Source organism: Neomonachus schauinslandi, chromosome 5 (genome assembly GCF_002201575.2).
Source record: "Neomonachus schauinslandi chromosome 5, ASM220157v2, whole genome shotgun sequence".
Classification (NCBI taxonomy): domain Eukaryota; kingdom Metazoa; phylum Chordata; class Mammalia; order Carnivora; family Phocidae; genus Neomonachus; species Neomonachus schauinslandi.
This window is the reverse complement of record NC_058407.1, coordinates 60,576,928-60,588,588: the sequence shown is the minus strand read 5'-3', so window position 1 is coordinate 60,588,588 and position 11,661 is coordinate 60,576,928. Positions and strand designations below refer to the sequence as shown.

Sequence of the window (11,661 nt, the reverse complement as noted above, 5' to 3'; positions counted from 1 at the left end):
TAAAAGTGGAGGGATTGATAGAGTTAGAAAATCACCATTTTGCAACCTTTATGGTGAAAGTTGGTTTGGGCAAGGATCACGGACGAAGAGATACTAAGTCTAGGCGGGGAATAAAGCGGAGCAGGATATATGTGTATTCTCAGAATGTCTCCTCATAGATTGTTTATTAGTTGCAAAGGGGAAAATAGTAACTAACTGTGGGGAAACCAGACAACCCCTTGATCAATTTTGACCTTGATCAAATTACATCACCAATAAGAAGCAGATGGACATTGTGGACCTTGGGGTTGACTTCCCTGAAAAGAACACACATGATTTACATCATATTCCAGCTCAGAATGCAGAACCTAAATCCAGTCAAGAGGAAACATCAGGAAAAACAAATAGATGAACATTCTATAGAATGACTGGCCTGTATTCTTTAAAAATGTTAATGTCCTTAATGACAAAGAAGGCTGAAGAACTATTTCAGTTAAGTTTAGTTTACTTTAGTTTAAGGAAACAGAAATATGACAACAAAATGTGATACATGATCCTGGCCTGGGATCTCGTATGAGAGGGAAAATGCCATAATGGGCACTATTGGGAAAATTGACAATTTTGGAATAACGGACTTTAAAGTATAGTGTCAATTTTAAACTTCCTGAATTTGATAATTGTGCCATGGTTATATTTAAGATAACATTCTTCTTATGTTGGCTAATTGAATTTAAATTAAAAAAAAATATTCTTCTTCTTAGGAAATATGCACCAGAGTATGAGAGATAAAGGGGCATATTTTATGAAACCAACTCTCAAACGGTTCAGAAAAAAAACATGTTATAGTACATATATAAAAGAATGATAAAGAAAATTTGTCAAAGTGTGAAAAATCGACAAATTTAGGTAAAGAGTATATGGAAGTTCTCTGTAACTATTATATTATTATTATTTTGAAATAAGGAAAATATTTTTAAGGTACATAAACAGAAGAGAACCAGCCAAATGAGGACCTAAGGTGCATAAGAAAAATTCCAAGTGTTTAGGCAAATTCTGACGTTCCTGTAGCTTGCTCCCTTTCATCTACTTTCCTAAAAAGGCTCTTACCATCAACCTCAAGAGCTGCCATATCATAGGTGCCCCACCCAGCTTTTAGCTCCTCAGCCCATGGCCTACCTGTGATGGTACCATTTTCCTTCCCCAGTCCTGTGGAATCTGGCCACTTGAATACACTGACCGCTCTAAACCAAAAACCAAAACCAAAACCAAACAAAACCTGTTCCAACACTGCAACCTACCCAGGTAGGTATTCCCAATATCCTCGTTTCCTGTTTGATGAAAACATGATTTCCCCAGGTCAAGGGCAAGATGGGTATCCGAACCTACACATGGCTTCACCCTTCCTGCAAGCAGTAGATCCAGAGCATACAGATCATAAAACGGCCCTAACACTCACACACCTATGAATTATGTATGTGTGACAACAGAAGCAGGCTACGTCTGTGGTTAAGAGCCAGAGGAAGATGGCTGAAATTTGGCTTTGACTCCACCACTGAGTTATGTGACTGAGAGCCAGTCAACTACTACCTGGAGCTCATTAACAATTCACTCAACATTATCCAGCCAGTAAGTACCACATTCCATTTTAGGAAGCAGTGATACAAAATCTCTGCTCCCAGAACTTACATTCTAGTTGGGTGAGACAGGAAAAAAAATTAAATAAATATATTGATAGATGATAGATAGATAGATGATAAGAGACTGAAATATAGACTATGCCAGATACTTACACGTGCCATGGAGAAAAACAGGGCAGACAATAGAATAGCAAGGGCAAGAACCAAAGGTGAAAATGTAATTTTAGGGGCACCTGGGTGGCTCAGTCGGTTAAGCATCTGCCTTCGGCTCAGGTCATGATCCCTGGGTCCTAGGATCGTGCCCCGCGTCAAGCTCCCTGCTCCGCAAGAAGCCTGCTTCTCCCTCTCCCACCCCCCCTGCTTGTGTTCCCTCTCTCACTGTGTCGCTCTCTGTCAAATAAATAAATAAAATCTTTTTTAAAAATGTAATTTTAAGTAGAATATTCAAGGAAAGTTTCACTAAGGAGGTGACATCTGAACAGAAATCTAAAGTCAATGAGGGAACGAACCATGTAGATAGATGAACTCTGAGGCAAAAGGGGACAGCAGGTGCCAAGGCCCTGGAGCAGGGTTATGCCTCGGATGAGGGATGACTGTTTAATTCTTAAACTCTTCGAAGGCAGGGAAAGGAATTACACATATTAGGAGCTCCGTAAATGCTGATGGAAGAGAGGAAGCAGGAGGGAGACTGCCATATTGTATCTAGAGATTGAAAGGTTGAATTTTGAGACTAGGAGAGTAGGAGCACCTGGCTGGCTTAGTCAGTAGAGCATGTGACTCCTGATCTCAGGGTTGTGAGTTCAAGCCCCACACTGTATGTAGAGCTTACTTAAAAAAAAAAAAAAAAATAGAAGAGTAGAAGCATTAGCTTATAAAGCTGGAGAAAAGCTGGTGATTAACTGATACTAGGTCTTGTCTTTCTGACCTCTTAAAAATATTTCTCAAATGGAGATGATTTAAGAATTTTGAAGATTTTTAAAAAAGATTTTATTAATTAATTAATTTATTTATTTATTTATTTATTTGTCAGAGAGAGAAAGAGAGCACAAGCAGGGGGAGTGGGAGAGGGAGAAGCAGGCTCCCCACTGAGCAGGGAGCCTGATGCAGGACTCAATCCTGGGACTCCAGGATCATGACCTGAGCTGAAGGCAGTCGTTTAACCAACTGAGCCACCCAGGTATCCTGAAGATTTTGGTTTTATTTTTGCTTTCTAGCTTTGTTTTGAGTTGAAAATAAGGATTTTTTTAAATTTGTCTTTTTCACTAAGTTTAAGACATTTTGCAGATACATAGAACTCTTTAAGAATAGGGCTTAGTGAGGCGCCTGGGTGGCTCAGTCGTTAAGCGTCTGCCTTCAGCTCAGGCCATGATCCCAGGGTCCTGGGATCGAGCCCCACATCGGGCTCCCTGCTCGGCGGGAGGCCTGCTTCTCCCTCTCCCACTCCCCCTGCTTGTGTTCCCTCTCTCACTGTCAAAGAAATAAATAAAATCTTAAAAAAAAAAAAAAAAAGAATAGGGCTTAGAGTTCAAATTATTAATAATACTCTCAAACAATTTTATTATTTGGAAGAAGTTAAATACCATTTGCAGAATAATAAGTTTATAGGGGAATTATCAGCAATTTATAAATAGAAAGGCATTTTCCCCCTGCCAAATGGTCAAAAGAATTGGTCTGCAATTTGGGTGTTCTTTTGCTATGGTTTATACAGTCTACATTTGCCTCTTCAAATAACTTTGGATGATTTTTTACATGACTACATTATTGTTTTCATAAAAGGTATTTTTATGAATTGGAAATAACATAAAGTTCTGGTAGATTTGCCATTTGTCTTTAATAACTTGTGTAGCACTATTTCCTCTTTTACCAGATCCGCCAACATGGGCCATGTTGGCACCAAAGCCAGGAAGAAGGTGGCCTGGGTGGTCACCAAGAAGTACTACACGCGGGGCGCCTGGGTGGCTCAGTCGTTAAGCGTCTGCCTTCGGCTCAGGTCATGATCCCAGGGTCCTGGGATCGAGCCCCACATTGGGCTCTCTGCTTGGCAGGAAGCCTGCTTCTCCCTCTCCCACTCCCCCTGCTTGTGTTCCCTCTCTCACTGTGTCTCTCTCTGTCAAATAAATAAATAAAATCTTTACAAACAACAAAAAAAGAAGTACTACACGCGCCTGGGCAACCTCTTCCACACCAACAAGCCTGTGTGCGAGGAGACGCCATTATTCCCGCCAAGAAACTCTGCAACAAGAGAACAGCCTGTCACACGTCAGATGGAGCGGATTCAGAGAGGCCCAGTGAGAGGGGTTTCCACCAAGCTGCAGGAGGAGGAGAGAAAGGAGGGAGAATTCCATTCCCGAGGTCTCAGCCTGGGGGCAGGAGATCATGGAAGTGGATCCTGACCCTAAGGAAATGTTGAAGGTCTTGGACTTTGGCAGTTTGCCCAAACTGCAGGTCACTCAGCCTAGAGTTGGGATGAATTTCAAAACACCTCGTGGAGCCATTTGAATCTTTCTATTGTAATATCATCAATAAACCTTGGACAACGACAACAACAAAAAACAAAGCAAATAACTTGTGTAGCTAATTGCCTCTTTCCCAAAAATGACTGAAAAGCAACACCAGCCCAAGATTGTAAGTGTAAAATGGATGTTTGGTTGCTGGGCTTTTTTTTTTTAAGGTTTTATTTATTTATTTGAAAGAGAGAGAGAGAGAACGAACTGGGTGAGGGGCAGAGGGAGAAGCTGAGCTCCATCTCGGGACTCTGGGATCATGACCTAAGCCAAAGGCAGACGCTTAACCAAGTGAGCCACCGAGGCGCCCCTTCTTTTTTTTTAAACTTGGTTTCTATTGTTTAAATTACAGAAGGAAAATCTGTGTTTTTTTAAATTTATATATGTACGTATATAAGTAAGTAAGAAATCTCTACACCCAACATGGAGCTAGAACTCACAACCCCAAGATCAAGAGTCATATGCTCTACTACTGAGGCCGGCAGGCACCCCTACAGAAGGCAAATTCCTCCTTGTGTGTGAGGATTTTTCAAGAGGGATAAGTGGACAAGGCTCTGGTCTCAACATATAATCAGTACCCATTTTGTTTCCAATGTCACTAAAGTACAGTTAATTTAGAACTACTCCACTTTTGGTCTTTCCTCTCCTGCTATAGATTTCTTAAGAAAAAAATTTCTTATTTTTAGCCTCTCTTACACCTCCCTTTTTAAAAAAATTGTTTTTTAAAGATTTTATTTATTTATTTGACAGAGAGAGACACAGCAAGAGAGGGAACACAAGCAGGGGGAGTGGGAGAGGGAGAAGCAGGCTTCCCACCGAGCAGGGAGCCCGATGCGGGGCTCGATCCCAGGACCCTGGGATCATGACCTGAGCGGAAGGCAGACGCTTAACGACTGAGCCACTCAGGCGCCCCTTTAAAAAAAAATTTCACGTTCTCTATTATTTGATAAAAGGTAAACTTCAAAACATTCTGAAATAATATAGTTGAAGGTTTAACTTTATTATTTCCCCATTATAAAAGTAATGCATATTAATTATGTAATAAAAGGGAAGAGCACAAAATGTATAAAAAATTAATTTTAAATTGCCTATAATCCCATCCCAGGGAAAATTATTAATATTTGGCATATTTCATTTTATCAGTCTTCTATGTATGAACACCACTCAGATATTACTATATACAAAGTCTTGTATCCAGCTTTTTCAATATAGCATTATATTAAAATTATCTTTTCTCATATCAATAAAAATCTTGTTTGTAAACATAATTCTAATGGCAGAGTACCATTCCATCATCTGGATATACTGTAGTTTATTTAAATATTCTCCTAGTAGCAAATATTTAATTAGAGAGTTAGTGGATCAAGGCACAGAAAGGTTGTTAAGGTCAGTCTGTTCTTGAAAACACAGGAAGGGAATGCACAGAGACGGGGCGGCGGGGAGGGGGCGGGGGGCGGTCAGGGCCAGCAGCAAGGAGGAGGAGGAGGAGGCTCAGAGGTCCCGGCCTAGCCTTTCCAGCTCGTTGAGAAGGAAGTCCATATCAGCCCGGGTCAGCGCAGGGTTGGCCACAACCATGCGGAAAAAGTTGCCCCGGGTCCCATGGGGCTGGTAGCTGATCATCATGGAGCCCTCCTTCACCATGCGCTCCTTGAGTACTGGGGCCACCTGTGGAAGGGTTGGAGAGAACTTCCAGCTGCAGCCTCAGTGCACGCTCCCCTAGGCGCATTTCCCTCTCACCCAGGTACCTTTCTGAGGGAGCACTCATCGCTCAGCCTCTGACCCTGACCCCAGGTCACCTTTCCCACTACATCCTGCCTGCTTGGCCTTCTCCAGCTTCTTTTTTTTTTTTTTTAAGATTTTATTTATTTATTTGACAGAGACAGAGATAGCGAGAGCAGGAACACAAGCAGGGGGAATGGGAGAGGGAGAAGCAGGCTTCCCACCGAGCAGGGAGCCCGATGCGGGGCTCGATCCCAGGACCCTGGGATCATGACCTGAGCGGAAGGCAGACGCTTAACGACTGAGCCACTCAGGCGCCCCCTTCTCCAGCTTCTGCATTACTTCCTATCTTACCTACATCTCCAAGTTGTCACACGGGCCATTTTCTGCCAAATCCTGACTGTTCCCTGACTCCCAGCACCGCTCTACTCTAATATCTAGCCTTTGTCATCCTTAACACCTTCTTCTCCCCTCTCTGAATTCCTGGAATATCTGTGATCTGTACCCTGTAATCTAACATGTAATTTACAAGATTGCCTTGAACATATTAGTTTCAGATAGGTAACTCTAATTTTCTAAATAACCCCTTAAGGGCAAGAACATTCTTGTCCTTTCAGATCATCTGCAGCACCTAGCACCAATCTATCCTTAGGGACAGGACGTATCTCCTTGCCTCTAGAAGGCATGTCTGGACCGGCCTTATACAGTTATTCTGCCCCCAGCATCAGGGAATAAGGCTTCATACGGCTGTCCTGGGCCCGAGCTCCCAGCAGAACTCCCATGGACTACGTACTACACACTGGTGACTTCTCCTGTAACATCCCTCTCTGTCTTCTTTTCATTTTCCAGAAACATACCTTATTTCCTATCCCCACCCCCACAGAAATGAGGACCAGTTGGGGTTGTCTTCCAGTTCACACCCCCACCTCAGGAGCAAGACTAGCAAAGGGACCTGCCATGCCACTCACAGCCAGCAGGGGGCAGAAACACACCAGAAGCATCACAGTTCCCTAAAGTGGGCTATAACCAGAGACCAGAAGAGAGAGCCTACCTTAGCCAGCCTTTCACTGTAATCCGGGCTCTCCTGCTTCCCCCGCAGGCTGGGGGGCACAAACCAGAAACACACATTGACAAACTCCGGCTGGGAGGAATGAGGGAGGAGAAGGGGTGAGCTGTGGAAGGGGGATGATCCCCCCTTACTGCCCCTCTTCCCCCATCAGGGCTTTGCTGTGTGGGATAGCCTGGGGTGGGGAGGAGGATGCATACCTCCATAACCAACTCAAATCCTTCTCGCTTCTTCAATTCCTCCACCAGGTACCTGCGAACACAGAGAGAGAGAGAGAAAGAAATCACACATGGAGGAGGAAAAGCAGAGACACAGAAGCAGAAGAGACGCAGAGAATGAACCCAGAAACCCCAAGAACACGAAAAATGGGAGGAGTGGAGCAGTGGGTGGGGGCAGGATGGACCAGATGGAACACCAGGGGAGAGGACATAGGAGCGCCCCAACTCCTACCAGGCAAGGGCAAAGGCCTGGTCGACGCGCCGCTCCAGCCCTTGCCCGCCCTGTGCCTTCCACATGAGCCACAGCTTCAGACAGTCCACGCGGCGGCCACACTGCACCACCTTATCTCCAGTGTCCAGAGCCACGTCATAGAACTTGTCTTGCTGGAAGAGGTAGCTGGCCTGGGACCCGTGGCAGCGCCTAAGCAGGTTCTGTTGGTTGGGGTGCGGGGGAGTGTGGGGAAGACTGTCAGACCCCCCCCCACACACACCGAGGCCTCCTCCAGAGCTGCACACGGGGATTTCTTAGCTCAGACCACCCATTCTTTCCCTGCCACTAGGTCCCTTTCTCTGGGTTTTCTCCCAATACCCAGAATTCTTCCCAGATTCAGCCTAGGATCCCTTCAATTACAACTGCAAGCTGGAAACCTCTTCCTTTGCTTGAAGACAGGCCACAGTGGGGGAGGGGGTGGGGGCAGTACAGGGGATGAGGCTGGTCATGGATACTGGGCTTCAGATGGGATGGTGAGGAGGACATAATAAGGCCAGGACCCTCTCGAAGGTGGGCCAGAGAAAAAGACAGAGATCCAGGGTGGGAGGTGGAGTGAGGAGAGGGCAGGGCCAACCCACTGAGGTATCCCGGAGAAGAAGAGCTGAGCACTGCAGGCCTGCTGTCAGAAGCTTGTGAGGATTCCAGGCCACCGAGTCAGCCCTGCAGGGGTGGGGGTGGGGGGCAGAGCAAAGCTGGATCAACTGGCTGCTCCTCAACCAGAGCCCCCCTCCTTTACCATATTTTCAGTGAAGGGGCTTGAGTCTCACCCCGGCCCAGCAGTCAGGAAGAATTCCCACGTCTGATGTCTGACTTCCCAGCCCCAGTCCACCATCTCTCCAGCGCCCCTCCCACCAACCTCCTTCCCTCCTTCCCATCGGAAGAGCCCTAGTCCAGGACTATTCTCTGGGTCAAGGAACTGAAGGGTGGGATTCAGGAAGTAGGTGGCCGTATGCACCTCTGGATCCCATCCAGGAGATGTCTATGTGTCTGTGACAACAGGACGCTCCCACCCCAGGCAGCCTGTGGAGCAAAAGGAATACCGTGGGCCTTGGCCTTGGCTCAGCCCACCCCCCCTCAGGCCCAAGGCTCACTCACATCCACATGCAGCCACAGCCCGAGACGCTGGCACACGTCAGCAATCGCGTTCAAGGGGTCAAAGGCCCCCAGCACGGTTGTGCCAGACGTCGCACTGACCAGGAACGGCACGGCACCCTGTGGCAACAACGCAGGAGGAGACAGAGACTGTGAAGGGATCTAAAAAGCCACCCAGGTTCTAGGGCCGAGCCGTCTCTAACTCTTACTGCAGGCCTGGCCTGGGCCCTTTCAACCTTACAACATGCTACCGTCCCCCTTAGTTCGCAGGTGAGGACACTCAGATTCAGAGGTGTTAAGAAATTCACCCCCAAGCTGAAGCTCCGGAGATGGAATTCAATCCTAGGTCTGTCTGCTGGTCTATTTCCAAAGCTCACACACTTCCAAAAACTTTTAGTGTCTTGAAGATCAAAATGCTATTTAAAAAATTCTAATGGTACAAAAGTTCATGAAGAACTTGAATTTTTATTTTTAAAAACGACCACAAGGAAAAGCCCAGGCCCATATGGCTTTGCTAATGAATTCTATAATAATTTAAAAAAGAACTGATACCAGTTCTTCGCAAATATTCTAAAAAACAGAAGAGGAACACTTCTGAACTCATCCTATGAGGCAAGTATTACCCTGATACCAAAACTAGATGAAACATCACAAGAAAACCTCAGACAATATCTCTTTGAACATAGATATAAAAATCTACAAAACACTAGCAAACCAAAATCAGCAACATATAAAAAAATTGTATGTTATGACAAAATAATTTGTCCCAGGAGCACAAGCTCAGTTTAGCATCCAAAAGTCAATTAATGTAATACACTCTTTTTTTTTTTAAAGATTTTTTTTATTTATTTGACAGAAAGAGAGACAGTGAGAGAGGGAACACAAGCAGGGGGAGTGGGAGAGGGAGAAGCAGGCTTCCCGCCGACCAGGGAGCCTGATGCAGGGCTCAATCCCAAGACCCCAGGATCATGACCTGAGCCGAAGGCAGACGCTTAACGACTGAGCCACCCAAGTGCCCCAATGTAATACACTCTTATCAACAGAATAAAGGGGGAAAAAACACATCTCAATAGACACAGAAAAACATTTGACAAAATCCAACACTCCTTCTTGATGAAAATACTCAACAAACTAAGAGTTGAAGGGAACATTCTCAACCTAATAAAGGGCAACTACAAAAAACCCACAGCTAATACCGTACTCAAAGCTGAAAGACTGAAAGCCTTCCCCCTAAGATCAGGAACATGACAAGGATGCCCACTCTCCCCACTTCTATTCAACATTATACTAAAGTTCTAGCAGGGCAATTAGGTAAGAAAATAAAATAAGGGGCATCCAGATTGGAAAGGAAAAAAGCAGAAGCCCCACATTGGGTGTAGAGATTACTTAAAAATCATAAACAAACAGGGGCGCCTGGGTGGCTCAGTCGTTAAGCGTCTGCCTTTGGCTCAGGTCATGATCCCAGGGTCCCGGGATCAAGCCCCACATCGGGCTCCCTGCTTGGCCTGGAGCCTGCTTCTCCCTCTCCCACTCCCCCTGCTTCTGTTTCCTCTTTCGCTGAGTCTCTCTCTGTCAAATAAATAAATAAAATCTTTTAAAAAAATAAAAATTAAAACAATCATAAACAAACAAATAAATAAATACAGAGGACCTGAATGGACATTTTTTCAAAGAAGACATACAGATGACCAACAGACACATGAAAAGATGCTCAACATGACTCATCATCAGGGAAATGCAAATCAAAACCACAATGAGATATTACCTCACACCTGTCAGAATGGCTAGAATTGAAAAGACAAGAAAACAAGTGTCGGCAACAATGTGGAGAAAAGGGAGCCCCTGTGCCGTTGGTAGGAATGTAAACTGGTGCAGACACTGTTCCTCAAAAACTTAAAAATAGAATTACCGTATGATCCATAATTCCACTACTGAGTATTTACCCAAAGAAAATGAGAACACTAATTTGAAAAGATATATGTACCCCTATGTTTATTGCAGCATTATTTACAGTAGCCAAGATATGAAAGCAACCTAAGTGCCCATTAATAGATGAATAAAGAAGATGTAGTATACATATGTGTGTGTGTGTGTGTGCATGCATGGAATATTACTCAGCCATAAAAAGAATGAGATCTTGCCATTTGCAACAACATGGATGCACCTAGAGAGTATAATACTAACTGAAATAAGTCAGACAGAGAAAGACAAAAACCATATCATTTCACTTATATGTGGAATCTAAAAAACAAAACAAATGCACAGAGAAGGAAAGAAACAGACTCAAACACAAAAAACAAACTGGTGGTTGCAGAGGGGAGGTTGGGGGAGACGGGTGAAATAGATAGAGTGGATTAGGAGGTACAAACTTTCAGTTATAAAATAAACAAGTCATGGGGATGAAAACACAGCATAGGGAGTCTAGTCAATAATATTGTAATAATGCATGGTGACAGATAATGAATACACTTATCGTGGTGAGCACTGAGTACTGTATAAACAGAACTGTTGAATCAATAGGTGGTACACCTGAAACTAACTTCACACTTTATATTAATCATACTTCAATTGAAACAAACAAACAGACTAGGAAAAAAAGAAATAACAAGTGTTGGTGAGAATGTGGAGAAACTGGAACCCTCATCTGCTGCTGGTAGGGCTGGAAACTGGTACAGCCACTTTGAGAAAACAGGCTGGCAGCTCCTCAAAAGTTAAATACAGAATTACCAGATGAGTCAGCAATTCTGTCCCCAGGTATATAACCAAGAGAAATGAAAAACATACGTTCACACACACTTGTACACAAATGGTCAGAGGGGCGTTACTCAGAATTGCTAAAAAGTGGAAACCCAAATGTCCATCAACTGATGAGCAGATAAATGAAATGTGGTAGATCCAATACAATGGAATATTATCCAGCAATGAAAGGAATGAAGCGCTGACTCTACAAGGATGAACCTCGAAGACAGTATGCTAAGTAAAAGAAGTTCATCACAAAAGACCATGCATAGTGTAAGTCCATTTATATGAAAAATCTACAATAGGCAGATCCATCGAGACACAAACTCGCTGAGTGTTGCCTAGTAGGAGGTTTGGGGAAAATTGGGGATTGATGGCTAAAGGGTGTGTGGTTTCTTTTTGGGGGTGATGAAAATGTTCTTTTTTTTTTTTTTTA

The 11,661-nt window shown here is 44.1% G+C and overlaps 1 protein-coding gene across 2 annotated transcripts in view; it reads right to left on the bottom strand.

Moving 5' to 3' along the window:
• Positions 1–5,220: 5,220 nt before the first annotated feature.
• CSAD (cysteine sulfinic acid decarboxylase) overlaps positions 5,221–11,661 on the bottom strand; it is a 27,039-nt gene continuing 20,598 nt past the window's right edge. For both annotated transcript variants that reach the window (XM_021686684.2, XM_021686685.2), the window contains exons 9-15: positions 8,490–8,606; positions 8,350–8,414; positions 7,973–8,054; positions 7,356–7,555; positions 7,106–7,157; positions 6,891–6,980; positions 5,221–5,785 (exon numbers count right to left, since the gene is read on the bottom strand). In XM_021686684.2, the coding sequence (XP_021542359.1) occupies positions 5,612–5,785; positions 6,891–6,980; positions 7,106–7,157; positions 7,356–7,555; positions 7,973–8,054; positions 8,350–8,414; positions 8,490–8,606 (780 nt within the window). In that variant the 3' untranslated portion in view covers positions 5,221–5,611. The remainder of the gene's footprint in view (positions 5,786–6,890; positions 6,981–7,105; positions 7,158–7,355; positions 7,556–7,972; positions 8,055–8,349; positions 8,415–8,489; positions 8,607–11,661) is intronic.